The 21,864-nt window shown below is 37.8% G+C and overlaps 1 protein-coding gene across 1 annotated transcript in view; it reads left to right on the plus strand.

The window, feature by feature from the left end:
* prdm5 (PR domain containing 5) overlaps positions 1-21,864 on the plus strand; it is a 53,902-nt gene that overhangs the window by 16,740 nt on the left and 15,298 nt on the right. The window contains exons 9-13 of the mRNA XM_056732302.1: positions 3,859-3,943; positions 4,038-4,195; positions 5,486-5,579; positions 9,954-10,114; positions 12,109-12,202. Coding sequence (XP_056588280.1) covers positions 3,859-3,943; positions 4,038-4,195; positions 5,486-5,579; positions 9,954-10,114; positions 12,109-12,202 — 592 coding nt within the window. The remainder of the gene's footprint in view (positions 1-3,858; positions 3,944-4,037; positions 4,196-5,485; positions 5,580-9,953; positions 10,115-12,108; positions 12,203-21,864) is intronic.

Below are 21,864 nucleotides of genomic sequence, written 5' to 3' on the forward strand. Positions count from 1 at the left end.
TCACCACAAAATTCAGAAAGATTTCAGCTTCTCTACACTTTTCCCTATCCATTTTCTTCAGGGAAGATGTGTGGTTGGGGTCTACATTCGTCATTTTCAAAATGTACACCACGTTTGAGATGTTTTAGATGATGGTGTTCAACTTCATCTCCAAACCTCACCGCTATATCTTGGCAGAGTGTGCAGAGAGAGCGACAAACGAAAGTAATTAGAGTTTCTGACTGAAGGAGGTAGGTAAAGAACCGCCGGGCAGGTTTAAAGTTCTTACGCTTGGAATGGATCCCATGATTCCACTGCGTGTTTCTGCTGCACCAAAACCAAAATCCCGCTCTGTTTTGGCCTGGAGAATATTATCATCACTAGGTCTTTCTAAAGCTTGAGATGGAACAGACACTTCCTCCTGTCAGCGTTCACTCAACGGCGGTTATCAGTGCAGCCATTCTGAGAGCTGAGACTTTCCAGCTTCATGTATGTTTGCTGCTTTGCATTGGTCAGTCTCTCACTTGAGAGGGACCGCTCATGTTTCTGTAAAGCTCGTCCTGCAGGTTATGTTGAATCTCCATCTCAATCTGTGTTGTAGGAAATAGTTTTGGTATTGTTCATAAGTGGTTTAGCTACTGCAGGTGTAGAATTGAGATTTACATTTAGACATGGTCTGTTAATTCAATAGAAACTCTGAGGTAATGTATGGAATTCTACAATACAAGTTGTTTATCCTTGTGAGCATTATTTAGCTACTTGTGTTGGAAATCAGTTTTTTGTAAAAAAGAAACTATAATCAATTATTTAGTAAATACATATCATGACCTTACCCTTAAATGGTTAAAATGATGATTTATAATTTGAGATGTATTCATATTATGTTAATGGTTTTTCTGTGGAACAACATGAGATGACATGAGAGTGATTAGGACGAAAGAATGTTTATTTTGGTTGCACTATCCCTTTAAGAGGCCGTTTAGACAAGACTGTTTTCAACTAAAAAGGGAATTTTTTTTTTAGAGTTTTGTCTATTTGTCTACATGAGAAAAGCGCTTTGGTAGACAAAAAATGTTAACTTTTGAAAACAAAATATTTTTCGGGCATTATTGTACGCCCTATCGTAAGTTATTTTTTTCTGCTTGTTTCCGCCCGTCGCAGTTCTCATTTTCCCATCCCGCACCAATTTGTTTAAATAGCAAATGGATTTGCGGCAATTTGTGTGTCCATGGGCATGCTGGTCTAAAAAAGAGGTTGTTCAGGCACATTGTTGGCACATTGCTATTTTGAGGAACTGAAAATAGACTGCACCATAGACCAACTCAAACCTGATCTAAAGTCAATGGCGCAATAATTTTGGTTATTTACAGAGCGCATAAGTTAAAAATGCGCCTCTGGGCGGGTCCACAACTTGCGTTCACTTTGCTTATTACAGAGGGAAGCGCAGCAGTACAAAAACATTTTTTTAGATGAAACAATAAAAGACAAAAATGTAAAAACTGCCTATAAAACTGCCTACATGCCACCCCGGGAAGCTTTGGTGGATTCCTGTTGGTCCGTTAGTTTATCTGCTTGCGCGCTTTAACTTTACACACAAGCTGTAAAGTTTCTTCGCTTGAGAAGCATTCAGCTTTCCTGCCAACAAACTCGGCCATGTAAATAGTAATCCGCCAATGCGAGAGTGCAACTGCCTCTTAAAGGGAATGGGAGATGATACTCTGATTGGTTAATTGCACGCTACACCCAAAAAACATCCATGACGCATTAACAGAATCAGGACAACCCGGGGAATGTGATGGCGTTTTTACGTTTGGTATGAACACAGGATAAGTTTAAATAGAATGTGATTTCTTTGTTTCTATCACGATTTTAACTCAACAGGATTTACAGTGCCATTGCTTAAGGAAATTGTTTAATACACCTTTTGGAAGAAGCTATTTAAAAGCGCCAAGGCTAAAAAAAGTTTTTACAGTTTAAAAGTAATGTTTTGATCAAGTTGTGGTGTAGCGTGACAAAGCACTATCGTAAAAGCAGCTTTACAGTTGCATAAACCCACACAGTAAGCAAACGCTCTGTCGAAGAATGTCTTCAAATGTAAAAGTCCTGGAAAAGCAGATTTATTATTCTAGGCCGGACAAAAGACAAAATATAAGAACTTTCGTAAGAGAAATTATAGGAAATTCTTAAGAATATTCGTAAGTGCAATTCTCAAACATTTCTTAAAACATTCTGAAATATTTTCTTAAGAATATCTTAATTTTTGTCGTAAGAATAAAATAATATTATTTAACTCGCTTGCTGTATATGTTTATCTTTACAATAAACTTAATGTGTGTAACAAGCACATCACATTCTTATGTAGCCTATATATATTAGCATGTGATGTGTTAAACGGCATTAACGATCGCATGTTAGCTAATAGCCTATGTTAGCAAGCGTTACATTTTTTTACTTTATTAAATATAAAAAACTTTTTGTATGTTACTATGACATAAGACTTGTGACCCTCTCCGTTTAGAGTCACTTTTCCCAGAATAATGAAAAAAGAAGTATAATAATGATAGCCAAAGTGAGCTAAACCTTATCATTATATCAAAATAAATATTCTTTAATTGGAAGTAAACGTCAAAATGATGGTTCTGCCTCAAATTAATACACGTCACATGTGAAACAACCAAATACATGTATTAAACATGTTACCTTCTCATAATATTAAGCTGATATTTACAACCGCTTCGAGAACATGGCAGTTACGAATAATTTTTTTCTTAAGAATATTTTGTGAATCCGGCCCGTGTTTCCAAACTGTTGTTAAAACATAATTTACACGATTATTTGATTTTTACTTAATTTACTTACATTTACAAAATTGGATGCAAAAGCAAACTTGGTTATCTTCGTACCTGTCAATCTTTTTATGATCTCTTATTTTGTTTAGTGAGGCACTAAGGGTGGAAATCTTAGTTTTTCTTTATAGTTTAATAAAAGCACTGACTGTGAATGCTGTAGAAATCTCAGGTAGTCGTTACATGTGTTTACAAAAAAAAGATTCATCCTAGATGTACTGTATGTGAATTACTTTCTTCAACTAAACACATTATATTAAATATATATATATATATATTATCCTGGCTCTTCCTTTATCCTGTGTCATATATGGTACTCACGTGTGGGATAGCCACGTTTAGGCCCAACCTTCAATGTACTTAGCTACTTCTTGGGATATGCTTATTGTGCTCCGCTATCTCACATAAAAAGAATAACTGTAGTTTAACAGGTTTAAATTATTAGCACATTGTAGGTTGACAAATTATTATTTAGTAGTGTTTCCCAACGCTGGTTTTACATAATGCACTGTGACACATGTTGAACCTTGGCATCAACATTGGACGAAGTAGTATAAAAACCTGAGAGTTGTATTATTGCAGTAATTTCTACCTCCTAATGCCCTCTGAGAAATCTCACTGAAGTGTTCACACAGACTGTAATAGAACATTTTCAGTCAGACTTCATCACATTTAGCACAGTGGTATTGACCAAAGGAGTTATTCAAAACCTCTCAGAGTTCAATTACATTTCCATCTGTCTGAGTCTCTGTGTGTGTGTCGTCCACTGTGAGTTGGGTTAAAGATATTTTCAAGGTCACACACCGAGAGCAGGCTAAAAAACCCACCCAAGAGTTAGACAATCGCCCTCAATGGTCCTATAAAAGACCTCAGATGTGTTCTGGCCATTACGGTCATAAGCGCCGAGCTTTCCGTTCTGTTTCTTATGTCAGTATGTTTTACTTCGTGGTTGCTAAACGCAGTTTGTGACACTGAAAGTGTGTGGACTTCGAGCCACCGGGTCTGTTAATGTTGTGTATTTATTTATTTTCAGGTTCATGAGATATTCGACTGTACCGCCTGTGATAAAAAGTTCATCTCTACAAATCAGTTGAAGCGTCACATGATCACACACTCCGGTAAAGCCCTCGAAACCTCACACAACTACATACAAGTGCTATTCAAACCCAAAGCGAAAATTTGTGTTTTTATGCAGTTTTTATGTGTGTGTAGAAAAACGTCCATACACCTGTGAGATCTGCAACAGAAGTTTCAAGCGACTGGATCAGGCCACAGCTCATAAGATCATCCACAGTGAAGACAAACCGTACAAGTGTAAGCTGTGCTGGAAAGAGTTCGCCCACCGAAACGTCTACAAGAACCATAAAAAGGTACCAGACTCTGATCAGTTTCAGATGGGACTTCTTGGGTTCCTGGGAGTCCTGAATCATTCACTTCTGATGTTTCAGTTTCTAGTCAGGTAGAGTGGTAGATTGATAGACAGACTGGTTGGATAAACGCAGAAACATAGATTGATCAGACAGGATTTTTTGGTCAAATAAACTGCTGGGATTTTATCTTAAAGGAGATCTTTTGCCCAATCAGCCACTGTGGAGCCTAATCAAAACCTTCAGCTTAACCCTGACCTATAATGACCCCACACGGCCTCTGACCTTTACACCCTGCAGATAACATTAACCCCAAAACCTCACACAGCTCCGGACAGAAAGAGAGAGAGTTTGTGAAAGACCTGAGCATAGAGAAGGTTCTGATCTAAACAAAATATTAAAGACAATATTAAACAAAACACTTGATTTTCATGTTGTTTTTGTGGTGTCAGATTTACAACGGCCCTTGTAGCTTAAAACAATAAATATTCTACTAACCATCTCTTTTAATGTTTCAATGACAACAAACCAACAGAAAGGTTTGTAATGATTAGAGTGAGTTCGAGGTGGATTATTTTCCTTTATATTGTCTTCTTGTGTTTGATTTACAAGTCCTTATTCTATAGAAACAAAATAGTTGTTTTTATATATTTTGTCATAATGTAATAACCTTTTCTTCCAAAAATAAAACTGCTCATATTACAAGTTAATGCTTGTTGGATAAATAACAGTAACCAATAATATCATGGTCCACTCCAGGGTTGCCAAATTTGACATTTTCATAAATTGTATTAGACCTTAATGAGTGTATTGAACTCTAATTCACTCTGCCAAATGTATATTCTAACAATATTAAAACTTAATCGGAAAACAAGTCTGTAAATAGTTTATTCAAATAGTTTAAAAAAAGGAGAACCACCTTTCCTAAAGGATTTTCTTCATCAGCTGTAAACCGTGAGATAATTTTATTTATGTAAATATATGTCAATGATCACTGCTATACAATTATTTTCATTAATTGAAGTTTCTAATGCATAACAGTGGCTGTAAAATATGTATTTTATGTATGATATTTGATTGGCCATTGGGCAGGTTTTGTTATAAAGACCTGGCAACCCTGGTTCACTCTCAAATCCTATTTTCTTCTTTTTATTTTTTTCAGAAATACTGCACAGTAAATGCATTGCAAATGACATTTCATGTTGTCTGTGACTAATTTATTTAAACTTGATGCATTTGAAACCAACTAATGTCTACATGTCCTTTTACTTGCCGGTCTATCTCTCTCTAAAGACTCATTCAGAAGAGAGGCCGTTCCAGTGTGAAGAGTGTAAGGCCTTGTTTCGCACCCCGTTCTCCTTACAGCGCCACCTCCTGATTCATAACAGTAAGTGTGCTTTATTGTGTCTTCACTAATGTGTTTATATATCATTGGAGAGTGAATTTGTGCAGACATCAGTTCAAGGCATCCCAATGCTGAAATCAGACACGATTCTCTGAGTCAGACCCCCCTCCCTCTCGAACCCTGGGCTGTAAGTCTGTGGGCCGCAGGGGCTTTATGGAGCCGACTGGTCAGAGCAGGATGAACCGCACTGCTTCTCTGCCCAGTCTAGACCGATCACACTGAGATTATTGAGCTACAGGAATTTCCTGCTGTCCTCCCATGAGACACACATATACACCATTGAGCTAACACTCTTTTTATATATCTGAGAGAGAGAGGGAGAGAGAAAAATGTTGTTTTAGATGGGATACCAAGTGGTGTGTGGGTTTGGTGCGTGTGGTCATTTTATATATACAGTATTTGTGTGTGTGATCACTTACGGCCAACTGTGACATAATCTGATCCATCTGTGTCAATATTTGGTTAGGAATTTTCTTTTTTTTACTATCTTTTAAAAACACATTATGGTTTCTAAAAGTGACAAATGGTTCACTGGAATAAGTCCTTCGCAAATATTTCTCAAATGACCCCCTGTGTTTTGTAAATGTGTATAAATTATAGTTTGGTGTCCACGTTAATTAGCTCAATCTGTTAAAACTTCATTTTCGGGACGTCCAGATGTATGTGGTGGATGAAAGGGTCTTTTTTGTATTTTAGTCTTTCACAATTGTATTTGTTTGTCTTTTAATCCTTTTTGTTGTTTATTTAAAGCTGCAGTCATAACTTTGGCCTCTGTGCCTATTTGTTTGAAATGTAAAATTGCAGACATTTCCTCAAAAATCTACATAATTTATAATCATCATTATAAGCTTGTGTCTAAAAGGGGTTCAGTATTAAGTTAACAATTTTTCAGAACTGTTTTTATGTACTTGCCCACTTACTCATTTTTGTGTATTTTTTAAAAAGATCTAGATTGCAGATTTATCTAATATATATGTGTGTATATATATATATTTGTGTGTATATATATATATATATGTGTGTACAGTATATGTACATATATTATGCACGTACAAACATATACATGTAGTATCTCTCAGAAGTGAGTAAACCCCTCACATTTTGTTAAAAATTTTTATTATATATTTTCATGTGTCAACACTGAAGAAATTACGTGTACAGCTTGTGTAACAGTGTAAATTTGCTGTCCCCTCGAAATAACCAAGCCATTAATGTCTAAACGGCTGGCAACCTAAGTGAGTACAGCCCTAAGTTAAAATGTCTAAATTGGGCCCAATAAGCCATTTTCCCTCCCCGGTGTCATGCGATTCATTATTGTTACAAGGTCTCAGGTGTGAATGGGGAGCAGTTGTGTTAAGTTTGGTGTTATCGCTCTCATTCACTCATACTGGTCACTGAAAGTTCAACATGGCACCTCGTGGGATCTGAAAAAAAGAATTGTTGCTCTACATAAAGATGGCCTAGGTTACAAGAAGATTGTCAAGACTGTGAAACTAAGCTGCAGCAAAGGGGCCAAGACCATACAGCGTTTTAATAGGACATGTTCTACTCCGAACAATCCTTGACATGGTCGACCAAAGAGGTTGAGTGCATGTGCTCAGCATCATATCCAGAGGTTGTGTTTGGGAAATAAACGTATGAGTGCTGCAAGCATTGCTGCAGAGGTTGAAGAGGTGTGGGGTTAGGCTGTCAGTGCTCAGAACATACACCGCACACTGCATCAAATTGGTCTGCATTGCTGACGTCCCAGAAGGAAGCCTATCCAAAGATGATGCACAAGAAAGCCTGGAAACAGCTCCGTGATGTTGTCATGGAGGAGTGGAAGAGTACTCCAGTGGCAACCTGTGAAGCTCTGGTGAACTCCATGCCCAAGAGGGTTACGGCAGTGCTGGAAAAGAATGGTGGCCACACAAAGTATTCACACTTTGGGCCCAATTGGACATTTTCACTTAGGGGTGTACTCACTTTTGTTGCCAGCGGTTTGGAAATTAATGGCTGTGTGTTGAGTTATTTTGAGGGGACAGCAAATGTACACTGTTATACAAGCTGTACACTCACTACTTTACATTGTAGAAAAGTGTCCTTTCATTCGGTGTTGTCACATAAGATATAATACAATATTTACAAAAAGGTGAGGGGGGGTTTTTATGGTAACAAAGAGACCTATTGAAAGTACTTCATAGATATAGTATGGAACAAAAATGTTTTGGAGCTTCTGCAATTGGGGTGAAAAGGAGATTTACAAGATGGACTAAACTTGGAATGGACAAATGTGACCCTTGACCACAAAACCATTTTTTTTTAAATTAAGATTTATACTTCCTCTGAAAGTTGAATAAATAAGCGTTCTATTAATGTATCGTTTATAATGATAGGACACTATTTGGTTGACATACAACTATTTTTAAATCTGGAATCTGAAGGTTGCAAAAAATCGAAATATTGAGAAAATCTTCTTTAATGTTGTCCATCAGAGGCGGTGTAGCAGGTGGTTGCTAAGAAGAAACAGCTTTGTTTTAATGCTTAACGTTGTAATGATGTTGTAGAGTGTAAATAAACCTGAAATTTTAAGCGTTACATCGATACCAAACTCGAGTGGGTAATTCCCAAAAAGCGGGCAGCAGTAAAGTTTGTTATCATTTTTCTGGTTCACGAGTAAATGATAAAGTTTGTTATCATTTTTCTGGTTCACGATTTTGCTGCATGCACTCACAAAAATACAGTTTTTATATATTAACGGTAGTAAATTTACAAAAAATCTTCATGGAATGATTGTCGGAAAAAAAAAATATCGAACATTTTGACCCATACAATGTATTGTTGGCTATTGCTACAAATAACATACCAGTGCGACTAATGACTGGTTTTGTGGTTGAGGGTCACAAATGACAAGTGTTATGGATCGAGTTAGAATTGGTTTAATATATATCAGAGTTAATTTTATGTTTGACAAACAGTATCAGTTTATGGTAAAGTCACATAGATAACTAAATGTCTCTTTATGTCTATCTTAAGTCTTTTATTTGGTCCAGTATCTCTTACGCTTTATCAAAGTTCAATATTTATATTACAGTCACTGTTAACACAGTACTGTTCCAGTAACAGTCCTGCTAAGGCAATTATTTGATATAGATATCAGTTTTGAGATTTCTGGACTAGACTGGACTGGAGTAGAGTTTCAGTTTATCCTTATGAATAGCAGTGGTTCGACCCTGCATTTAAATTCCACGAAAATACGTCATAGTCTGTCCTAACTGGACACAACTTAGAGTTCTCTATGAAGTCAACAGAAACTCATAATAAATCACAGCCTATCAGAATATATTTGATGTTTAATATACACCAGTGAAGAATTTTTTTTTGTCTCTCAGTACCATCAGATGGGGTACCTCCTTTACCAACTTCCCCAGAATACCCTGTGAAGAAGCATCATACTGCCCCATTACCCATAACCTCATAGATGTCAGAGATTGGCTTTTCAGGGCATTTTGCCTCAGCATTTATTAACCACACAAAACCAACCCACACAACTGGGAATTCTAATTGTGTTTGATGGTTTGACATCATACCCAGTTTCTCACAAGAATACAGCACACGACTTTAATGTGCTCTGACATGTGTCCAAGCGCCAACAGAACCTCATGAATAAGACTTTTCTGTCATGGAAAAGTTGGAAGATTAGCATCTCATGTGATGAAAAGTCTGGCGTAGTGCAGTGCATTCCCGTTCATTTAAAGACATTGTTCATAGTCCAGGCTTTACAAGCCAGAGCTCAGTCTGTTCTGCTGGCGATTAGATGTGGTGACGTGTTGGGTTCTGTTCAACTATTTAAAGAAGCTTTAATCCAGTGTTCTGGCATGAGCGCTGCTTGTTTGTTACAGAAAGCATTGTTTGAGCAGAAAGCCCTTATGGTGGTTTTTGCAGAGCGTTTTAGAGCCTAAGTTTTCTATTCTTGACATCGTGTATGGTTTTTTGGGATTTCAAGAAGGCTTTGGAAGAAGAACGGATTGTCATCTTCTGAAAGGAATCATGACCTCTTTTGAGCGTTGCATGGTTCCCCGCTTATTCTACCCGATCTTGTATGATCCCTCTTTTTATCTCTACTAAATAAGAGAGCAGAAATTTATTTAAAAAAGTTGCTCAAATAAAAAGAGGTAACGTGACATTTTTCAAAGCTGGATGGACTCAGAGGGCCGTAAAGTGGATTTGGGCACAAAAAAAGTTTGAGTGGCCACTTGGAAAATAATGACTGTCTGCAATTTTTCTGAAATCTCGTGGAGCCAGAATGCAAGGTTTCAATGGGATTCTCAAATTGCGTGGCACTCGCATGCTTATTATCTTCTGTTGTCTGTCTAGGTGAGAGAACTTTTAAGTGCGACCAGTGTGACGCCACCTTCAAGCGTAAGGACACTCTCAACGTACACATTCAGGTTGTGCATGACGGACACAAGAAGTACAAGTGTGACCTGTGTGAGAAGGCTTTTGTCACACCCTCCGTACTTAAGAGCCACAAGAAGGTGCGTCTGAAATAATGTTTTTTTTTATTAATAAAGTTTGTATTGTATTGTTTGTAAAAGCGGTGGTGACTGATAGGCTAAACATATTTTATTTGCTCTCCACACAAAGTTCAGGGTCAAAGTTAACATTTCAAATTTGTGACCCTGGATCACAAAACCAGTCTTAAGAAGCACGGGAACATTTTTAGTAAAAGACAAAAATACATTGTATGTGTCAAAATTTCAAAGGCCGTTTTCTCAATATATATATATTTTTGTTGCACCCTCAGATTCCTTAGTTTTAAACGGTTGTATCTCAGCCAGATATTGTCATATTCTAACAACTCATACATCAACAGAAATCTTATTTATTCATCTTTCAGATTATGTAAACATCTCAATTTCGAAAAATTTACCCATAAGACTGGTTTTGTTGTCCAGGGTCACATTTATGCATTTGGCATTTTTTCATCAGGCTCCTACATTTATTTTGAGCAATGACGGATATTTAAGACCGTGCAGAGTGTGGTAATAAGGGTTTGAAGCTAAATTTTTTGAGTAATGTAAACTAAGTAACGTAATCTCCTTTTTGACAGAGCTGGCTTTTATAGGGTTTTGCATCTGAACTCTTCACATTTAGAGATATACTCTAGGCTATGCTACCTTGGTCAGGCGTAGCAGCTGTTATGGATATGTTCGATTCAATTAAATTTCTATAGGCCTGTAACTTTTTACAATTTTGCATCAAAAACAATGTAGAAACAAGGAAAATTGTCTGTAGATTTGGACCGTTATTCATAGCAATATTTATCATGTCAAATGTTAAGCTGTGGTGCTCATGTCACCAGTGAAGATTCACAGAAAAATCAAGTCGGATGTATTCCCCACACGTTCTACCACTTTATATTCCATTCGTTTTAAATGTATAAACCATTTAATCTGAACAGCAGTGGATGAATACACACATAATCAGTTTTCTGAACTGTTTAAATTCCCAAGACATCATAGTCCAAACATGAGGCACGGCAAAGTCAGATAAACCAGTGTGCAGTTTATTACCACTATAGTTTTTAAAGTAGTGTGTGTGATTCCGGTTAAGATAGCATTTGACATTGTCTGATCTCATTTCAGTCAGGAATGAAATGTGACCCTCTGTTGGCACATGAGTAAAGAACCTTAAACATATTCAATTATTGTTTGACAGCAAGAGGAAGAGAAGCGAGGAGAGGCCAGCTACATATCACATACGCCATCACTGATACCACACTTTAACAGTATGGGTTTCAGTCCACGTGAAATCTACATTGACTTTTCTGTTTTGAATAAATGTCGCTGGTCTTATTGAACATGATGCATCAGAACACATTATTCTAAAAAGTGATTTATTGTAAATGATAATAATAATAATAATCTTTTATAAAATGTAACAATTTTGCTGGCACAGAATTTTCATTCGTCATCATAAGGAGTGCTTTAAAGGATTTGACAGGAGTAATTACTGTCTAACTACACTTCATGGGTGAGAGAGAAAGAGAAGGGTACTTCAAGAGAAGAAGGAACAGAGAGAAAGTGATGAAGGTGAAGAAGTGTAGATGGTAGAGGAAAGATAAAAGGCGGGAAAGGAAGTGAAAATGAAAAGGGAGGAAACAGGTAAAGAGAGGGAGTAAATAGCTGGATTTGAGTTTGAGCAACTGCTCCCTGGGTATCCATACGTTTTCCTTGAACTTCAACAATAACAAAAATCATGCTTGGAGTTTTAGAAAAGGAATGGAAGGTGAGTTTGTTAAACTACAGAGAGATCGATATGTGTACGAATTTTCTATTTGAACGGAAATCGACGCCCAGTATGACTGTGGTTATGGAAGGCCTAAAATGTAGTTACTTTAGTAAAGTCTTGGTGTGTAAGGCCAGGAGCAGTGCACGTCTCAGAATCTCAGTTCATATCAACCAGTAAAATAAATTCATTAACATTGGTCCTAATACTTTGTTTTTACTTTGTTTCTCACCCTCATCAGACACATACAGGAGAGAAGGAGAAGATCTGCCCATATTGTGGACAGAAGTTTGCCAGTAATGGAACTCTTAGAGTGCACATCCGCAGTCACACGGGTCAGTACCTCAACAACACTATTCGCACTAATGCAGTCTGATCCGATTTCACAACACTTACCATTGTACTATATATGTGACCCTGGACCACAAAACCAGTCTCATGGATAAATTTGTAGCAAAAGCAAATAATACATTGTATGCAGAGGCGTCATGCCCAATCAAGCAAAGGGGGCACGTTGCCCCTCAGATTTTTGAACAGTCAGTTTTGAATCTAACCTCCAAATGAGAAATTAGGCATCTATTAATCACCTGCACGATTCTATGGGAAGACACTATATCAGTTATGACCTTTACGTCCTCTTTTGGAGATGATCACATACTGGAGCTTAACATTTATCAATCCGGCAACAGAAGCAACAGTGCGGACAAAAACTATGCTAGTATGCACCGTCGTTAAGGCAAAGCATTTGTCACCCACTTTCATTTACCAAAAGCAGTTGCGAGATCTGGTCACATGAACATGGTTTTTGACTTAAAAGCGCCGCTGCCCAAATCGAACTGTATACGTCACAAACTACTGTGAGAACACACTTTTCCATATGCTTTCAAATGGCTCTTGCGATACGTTGGTGTATGGGTATAGCAGTCGAACACACCTCTTGCCAGTTGGCATAGGATCGTTTAAAGTGCATAACTTTTATGTTACAGTTCAATTTCAGGGTTCAAAGACTGACAATACTCTTCAAGAAAATATATTTAATATATTATTTAATAGTATGCAAACAATGACTCTTTTGCTACTATAGCGCACAAGATATTTTTACTCGAAATACACCAGACTGATGAATTAACCTTAAAAATGTACTTTTTTTTTTAACTGGGAAGAAGATTCACATATCAACCAGATAGTGCGGTAATTTAAATCTCACAATGATTTGTGCGATGTTTTGAATATGCTTAAGAGATATTCTTTATGATATAGCTTTGACTGTATTTTTTTTTGATACATACAGGACATGTTTCTGTGCACACTGTGCCCACTTAAAAAAATGTGTGCATGACACCCCTTATTATATGGGTCAAAATTATCGTGAAAATTATCAAAATTATTATTATAATTTTTCTTTTATACCAAAAATCACTTGGATATTAAGTAAAGATCATCTTCCATGAAGATTTTTGTAAATTTACTACCGTCCAAACATTATTTTTGTTAGTGGATGCAACAAAATCGCAAAACAAAATGGCAGGAAACAGGCCTACAAACTTCACTCGCTGCTGCCCGCTCTTTGGGAACGACCCACTCAAGTTTGTATCAATCTAAAGATTAGAATTTCTGCTTTTGTGTCCATCTACTCTCAACCACTTCATCACAGTGGTAAACCAATAGAGAGTGTAAAGACAAACCTGTTTCTTAGCGGCCTGCTAGCGCCTCTTATGGACATCTTCAAAGATGATTTTCTCAATATTTAGATTTTTTTGCACCCTTATATAGCTGTATCTCGGACAAATATTATCCTTACAAACCATTCATCGATGGTAAAGTTATTTATTCAGCTTTCAGATTATGTATACATCTAAATATCGTCAAATTGACCCTTATGACTGGTTTTGTGGTCCAGGGTCAAATATAGTGTCCAGAGAGCGCTGCTCCATTATTCGTTTTAAAGAGATAGTTTACCTAAAAATCTTAATGTTGTCATTTTTACTCACCCACATGATGTTCTTCACATTTCAAGACCTCCCATTGTCTTTGGAACACAAATTAAGATATTTTTGATGACATCCGAGAGCTGCGAGGCCTCCTCATAGACACCACAGTAATTGTCAAGAAAGGTAGAGAAAAGAAGTAAAGACATTACTTTTGAGAATAGTGTATGTGCGTAAAAGAAAGCAAAATAACAACTATAATCAACATATTCTTCTCTTTTACTTGTCAGTCTACAACGTGTGTTCATGAGAGCACTTTGACGCATGCGCACCTATGTTATGGTATCTTTAACACATGATGTGTCCTTTTGATAAATAAATAAAACAACTCAAGTTGTGTTGTTTTTAACACAACAGTTTGTAGCGTGAAACCTCCAACAGTACATACAGCGTTTCACAGTAGTGAGTTCAATTCAATTTAATTCAAGTTTATTTATATAGCGCTTTTCACAATGTGCATTGTTCCAAAGCAGCTTTACAGGGCCAAACAGGAAAAACAGAAAAGGTAAAACACAGTACAGTGCATGGTGTTTATAGAACAAGTAAGATCATTCTAATAAATAATAAATAAATGCCCCGTGACCCGAGGTAGTTCGGATAAGCGGTAGAAAATGGAATGGAATAAATAAATGCAGCCTCCCGGTGAGCAAGCCAACACTGCACTGCTGTGGCAAGGAACCCAAACTCCAATGATTGATTAATGGAGAAAAGGTTTGTGATGTAAGTTTAGCAATAAATACCAAGTGTAACTTCAGCATTAATGTATTAATGAGTTCACTGCTCAAATTAAATTAAAAATAATTTATTATATCTTTTCATATGACAACACTGAAGAAATGACACTTTGCTACAATGTAAATTAGTGAGTGTACAGCTTGTCAAACAGTGTACATTTGCTGTCCCCTCAAAATAAACTCAGCACACAGCCATTAATGTCTCAACCGCTCGCAACAAAATTGAAATGTCAAAATTTGGCCCAAAGTTTCAATATTTTGTGTGGCCACCATTATTTTTTAGCCCTGCCTTTAACCCTCTTGGGCATGTAGTTCACCAGAGCTTCACAGGTTGCCACTGGAGTCCTCTTCCGCTCCTCAATGACGACATCACGGAGCTGGTGGATGTTAGAGACTTTGCGCTCCTCTACCTTCCGTTTGAGGGTGCCCCACAGATGCTCAATATACATGCTTTGCAAATCTGTCACCTTTACCCTCAGCTTCTTTTGGGGTTATATCATGTTAGAATACTGCCCTGCAGCCCAGTCTCTGAAGGGAGGGGATCATGCTCTGCTTCAGTCTGTCACAGTACATGTTGGCATTCATGGTTCCCTCAATGTAATGTAGTTTCCCAGTGCCGGCATTACTCATGCAGATTTTTTTCAGATCCTCAGAGAGTTCTCTAACATGAGGTGCCATGTTGAACTTCCAGTGACCAGTATGAGAGAGTGAGAGCGATAACACCGAATTTAACACACCTCTCCATTCACACCTGAGACCTTGTAACACTAAAGAATCACACGACACCGGGGTGGGAAAATGGCTTATTGGGCCCAATTTGGTTATTTTTACTTTGGGTGTACTTACTTTTGTTGCCAGTGGTTTAGACATTTATGGCTGTGTGTTGAGTTATTTTGATGGGACAGCAAATTTACAAGCTGTAGAGTCACTACTTTACATTGTAGCAAAGTGTCATTTCTTCAGTGTTTTCACATGAAAAGATAAAATAAAATATTTACAAAAATGTAAGGAATGTACTCACTTCTGTGAGATACTGTATACCAGCACATATTGTATGTATCATTCTCGCTCTCTTTGTATATCTCACTGTGGAGAATCTCCCAGAGAGCATGTTCATTAAAGAGCCTTTATAGTGGACATCTCAACATTCCTATGTGCTGCCATAACGACAGCCTGCAACACACAATACACTTCTCTCACACAATTACAAACAACTCACTTTCTCTGTCTCTTTCTTATCACATCAGTACACACAAATGTTTATATTTCACTTACTAATATTTGTGGCCTCTAGAGTGCCTTCATGATCACAGTTGCACACATTTTGTTGTCTCATTAAAGTGATCGCCTGTAGATCAACACAAATATACACGTAGACATAAAGACCAAAAGATGTTGGCTGTGGTAAAAACAAGATGCGTGAGGCTGTTTGTGTGTAATGCGGAAAGGAATGCGGTAGCAGTGGTATGAATGAGGGGCGCACCTCAGTGAATAGGGAGAAAGCGTTTTCTTTGGAGGCATTCAGCGTCGTGACCTCTGACCTTTGCCGTCTGTAAATCTGTCTCCCCTTTCATTCAGCCAGACTGGCATTCACATGTTTTGAAGAGACATATGTTTAAAAACAACGTTTTGTTGAGTGTGTTTGTCTACCTGGTGTCCGTGTGATGGCAGATCAGTCACATGCCCAAAACGCTGGATATATTAACCCTTTCCCTCCAGCCTTTCCATAAACGTTGCCATTGCCAGCATATTTGAACCTATTCACAAAACTTTTATGGCCTCCAGAATATTTTTTGTATGCATATGATAATATCGTTTTTACAAGAATACAAGAAACCTAGCCTCTCCAACAACAACAAAATTTTGTAGCTTCATCTTTTATCAACACTTTAATGTGTGTTAATCACAACATTTTGAACAAAAACCGAAATTTCTTATTGTAAGTCTGCTATTATTCTAAGTCTGCTTCTTGATCTGTCATTCCATCAGCTCAATTCTGGTGTGGGGTTAAAACTCGGTGCTGAAAATCTTTCGACCTGTTCAAAGTGTTAACATCATTTGTTGGTTTAACCTGCTTGAGTAACTTTGATTTAGGCTCTTTAACCAAAGTTAAACCCAACTCCTTAAGCATAGTTTATTCCCAATTATGGTCTAATCCTAAACCCACCCATAATTTTCCAGATCCTCACATGAGCTCAAGTTACGACAAACTCTCAAAAGCTCTTACGTTTAAAAACATTGCTTTCATTTGTTTTAGTACCTGTCAAACTTGCATTACATGGTACAGAACGTTGAATTGCGTTATTCTGAGTCAGACCCCGACATTTGCCAACCAGACTGGCATAAGCTTTACTGAGCCCAACGTGTTGATGACATCATCCACAGGCGCCGCATGGGATTTTGCTTGTTAGACTGTCACTTTCTTTCCTAAACGCCCATCTCACACTGCTGTCACAGAGCTTTTGCAGTTGACAAATGAACCTTGTTCATGATGCCTCGCAAAATTTCCATCGATAATGTCAGAGTTCTTGTTTCTTATTGGCTAATGCATCTTTAGTTGTTAGTTATGTAGTAGAAGTATAGAAGGTATAATATATTATTTATATTATTAATAATATTATTGTCTTAGGAAAATACGATGAGAAAAAATGTAATTAATGCTGTCCAATTCATATTTTTTGTAAAAATTAAACAAATATCACCTCTTTTATGCAGTAAAGCCATTTTAACAGCATCTCATTGCTTATTATTATGTCATTTCCTGAAAATAAAATCCTACAAAAGACAAAACATTCATAAGAATGATAACAGAAGCTGTTAGAAATGGGTAAAAGGATAACGCGTATTAGTTTTAAAAGGCCATCCTTTGTCAAGTTAGGTTGTTGTGACTTTTTGTGTGGAATTTGGATGGTATTTATGAGGTCCTAAAGTGCTCATTTAAAATTAGCACGAAAACTGATCTCAGATCAATCACAAAAAATTATTTCACTCATAATAAAAATCAGGGCTCACCATGTATATAAATCCTACAAAGAGCAGAACATCAAAGCAGGTGGAGACTGGGCTGTTTTAAGAAGGAAGGGGTGTTTTCCAGTAAAAACACTGTCCAAACAGATCCAAGGACGCTGGTGTGAATGGAAGTACTGTCTGTATACATGCGTGTCTGAGTTTGCACACGCTATAGGATCAGCGTGGTGCCATTGGCAGGGGGGCGCAAGGAGGACCTAAAGGAAACACTTACGGAATGCGTAAGGCTGAATGACATCATGTGGGTTGTCAAGGCCTGAGAGAAGCTGCAATTTTGCCCTAGTTTAGCTTCTCATTTACAGACGACTGAATGAGCCATTGTAGACCCCAAATGTGTAAGGTGTGTGGGTTGGTGTGTGTGTGTGTGGAAAAGCCTCTACATTTGGCCTCAGGACAGATCAGACCGAATTAGTCTGGTACCCTCATCAGTAAAAGTAGTTCAGCTATGAGGTCAGCGCACATGCTATTCATGGTTGTACGTGAAAGTGACACAAAACATCGCTCCGTCATTAAATGGAGTAAAGTTCTTCTTGAAATCTTTTCCAGAGTGCTTAGTTTTTCTCAAGATTTTCAGATTTCATCATTTTAATTAGACATCGGTCGGGATGCCCAACTTGTCATCCACCAACAGACTAGTCCAGTTGATGTCAATTGGTGTTGTTGACTAGCACAACTTTTATGAAGCCTACTCCCAAAAAAAGATCTAAAAAGATAAAAAAAAATGCTTTCTCATAGTCCAGTCTGATTCCAATATGATTGGCTGTCTTAATTCCAGTGCAAAATCGCAGTAGGTCACACATGACAGATCAAAAGGGTTCCAGTTGATAAAAAAAAGGTATCACCTAATTTTTCTGAATGAATTATACCCTGAAGACATAAAAATACCATCTCAGGACCGGAGTGACATATTTATGATGCTCAGATGTGAGGAGCTGACAGTATAAACCGTTACAGCACAGCTGTAGGAAGCTGTGCACACATATCTAGTAATGCTGGAGGAAGCTGAAGCACGCGTGTGTGTTTATAGTGATGGGTAATTCTTTGAGATGTTCTCGCTGCAGGAGTCTGTGTCCTCACAGTAGTCAAACAGTGCTCAGTTAGACAAGCGCACACACACACACACACACACACACGAACACACACCATTCTTCCACATCTGGAACGTGAAAGCAGTCCAGTCAAGTAAAACTGTGTGTGTGTGTGTTTAGTGGTGAAATAAACATCTCTACTGGTCTGCACGCTTCCGCATCCCAACAACAGAACATAAGCTTTTCAAGTTTTTTCACTTGTTTAAATTCAGATTCAAGATGTTTTTAGATTATTTTCCCCCTCAGTTACCTTATTTGCTTTAAAGACAAAAATATGCTAAATATTTAAATACTAGTTAAAGGGGTAGAGCCTTCTTCTGAATTAGTGATGGCTCATTAAATAACAATGATGTAATCATTTCCTCACCCTCTTTTAAACCTGTAGACTTCCTTGTGCAAAACACTAAAGAAGATATTTTGAAGAATGTTGGTAACAAAACCACAGCTCTGTACACATTGACTTGCATTGGTTCCGTGTCCATACAGGAGAAGTGAATGGGTACAACTGCTGTTGGATAACCAACATTCTTCAAAACATCTTATTTTGTGCTGAGCAGAAGAAACTTACTCCGGTATGAAATGGCACATGCTTTTGGGTGAACTATCCCTTTAACTTTGTATGTCAACAATTAACAATAATTCATTATTTGTATTCTATTATTAAATGTAGTTGTAGTGGAGTAGGCGGTGCGAGACCGTGGTTCGAGCTGTTATTACTTTATTAATTGTTTAAATGTCTTCCGGTTCCCGTCTCCTTCCTTGCTTTTAATGAACTTTATTACAGTAGTATTTACAATTTCTAATTGTTGCAAGGCTGGATTACTGTGAAAACATAAAAGAATAGACAGTAGAGACATAAAAAAATTACAGAATGCAACGGTATAGAAATAATGAAAAAAGGAAGTCCTAGAAAATTGTGTATACTGTAGATTCTTATGCAGAACTCCATGTACATGTTACCGAATGAAGTGCAGACATGGTGCAGACATAAACCCGTGTGGTGGCATCTGGATTAATTTCTGAGGTCTGTCAGTAATCAACAGGTCAAGTGTGAAGTTATTGGGTGTGTCTGTGACTGATCAAAGTCAAACGCTTATCGGTCAAAACCGATCGATATTATATAACAGCACCACTTCAGTCTGTGCTTGTCCATAACCGGAGGCATGTAGGCCTAGATTTACAGTGTGTGTGCGTATGAATGTGTTAGCCTGCATATGTGTGACCATTGTGGATGTTGGATAAGGAAAGAGGAAGTCAAGATTTAGTCTATGATGGACAGGCCTAATGTCTTTCATACCGAAGGCCCTGAGCTACAAAGATCTCCACATTACACCAGCACAATGCCCGGCATGTGACAGGGACAACCATCTGTTCACCAGACACACACACACTCACACGAGGAGGGGGTTGCCAAACGGATCGATTAGCAGACGGGGGTGTCTGGGGCCACAGAGGACTGCCGGGGATCTGGAAAGAGAGCAGAGACTCTCGGGTCACACAAAGACGGTGTCCCATTACAACACATGCTAAATCAGTTAGCCCCACGACTTCACTCACACACATCAGGGTCTCAGACAGTAATTTCTTGGTGACATAGCTGAATCAAAATAACAAGTAGATATTTGCAATTTTGAGAAAGCGTATCACCAAAAACGTATCACCACAATGGAAGGAAATCGATAAGTGGTTGTCCAAGTGGGAGTCTAAGTGTTCAATGAATGGTATTTTCGTCCACAAAGCATGTATGGAGTGCTCTTACCTAATCTTGACTTGATGCATCATAAATGGAATGGATCACAGACAAATAAGCAAAATGCAAGAATTTGTCCCATGTGAATTTTCACTGTGATACATGCACTGTGATATTAGCGGCTAGCTTCAAAGTAGAGTTGAATCAAGAGGTTTGCAAGGCTTCATACAAACATCTTTATGGAATGGCATACTTGAAACGTCGCAACATATTGGAGAGTCCGATTGAGAACGGGGATGCAACAGACTTTGGAACATGAAGGCAGAACTTCAGCCAGAGATGTCAGGAACAGTCCTCCTCGATACCATCTGCTCGTAGGAGCACAAGCTTTTTTGTCTTGAGCTAATCTGTGTTTTACAGTCTTGACAGATGCTCAAATCCCTCGATTCAAGACTAAACATCGTTTCGTTGGATCCCTCTTCTAATGTCTTCTACAGAGGTTCTTCAGGCAAGAGACGACTCTTTAACCTAACATCTTACTTTAGACCAAACACTGTAAATTACGTATCCTCAACACGTTGACCTGTAAACCGACTCTCAGATTTTGGTTGAAAGTTTCAAGGATTCCCGCTTAAAACATTGACCATCACAAGAAGATGTGTCCTGATGTTCTAAGATTGAGGCCTAAACCGCATGATACCACAATGTCTTGAGAGCTACAGTAGTTGGAAATGTGGGGTTTGATCTACAAACGGTATAAACACGCATCTTAATATGTTCAGTTCGCGACTGTTTATCATTCAAAGAACAGTCACCTTTCAGTGAAAATATGCAGTCAGATAGAAGAGATTTGGTGGAAAAGGCGGACATTTCTTCAGAAGATATACTGTATAAAGGCACAGTATTTCCCTCAAGAATTCTGTTAGCTTAAAGGGATACTTCACCCAAAAAAGAAATTCTGTCATCATTTACTCAGCTTTGAGTTGCTCCAAATTTGTATAAATATCTTTCATATGATGAACACAGAACGATATTTGGACGAATGCTGGTAACCAAACAGTTCAAGCAGCAAAAAGTTCTGGGGCACTTTTGTCTACCGTTGTTATTTCTCCTACTATGGTAGTCAATGGGGTCCAAGAACTGTTTGGTTACAAGCATTCATCCAAATATCTTTCTCTGTGTTCAATCAAACAAGAATTTATACAGATTTGAAACAACTACAGAGTAAGTAATTTTCCTTTTTGGGTGAACTATCGCTTTAATGGGACTAGGTGTTCTAATCTTGATAATTTCAGCACAGTATATTACATTGTAGGACTAGATGGAAATACCCCTTGATTATTGTTGTCACTTTCCTGAGAGAAGATAAGTAGGGAACAAATATGCTGGTAACAGGAAGAGGAGGAGGCCAAATATGGAGTAAAAATAATTATAGAACAAGATGATGTTACTGCGGATAGAGGGAGGTAC

The sequence above is a fragment of the Triplophysa dalaica genome, chromosome 20, assembly GCF_015846415.1.
Source record: "Triplophysa dalaica isolate WHDGS20190420 chromosome 20, ASM1584641v1, whole genome shotgun sequence".
Taxonomy (NCBI): domain Eukaryota; kingdom Metazoa; phylum Chordata; class Actinopteri; order Cypriniformes; family Nemacheilidae; genus Triplophysa; species Triplophysa dalaica.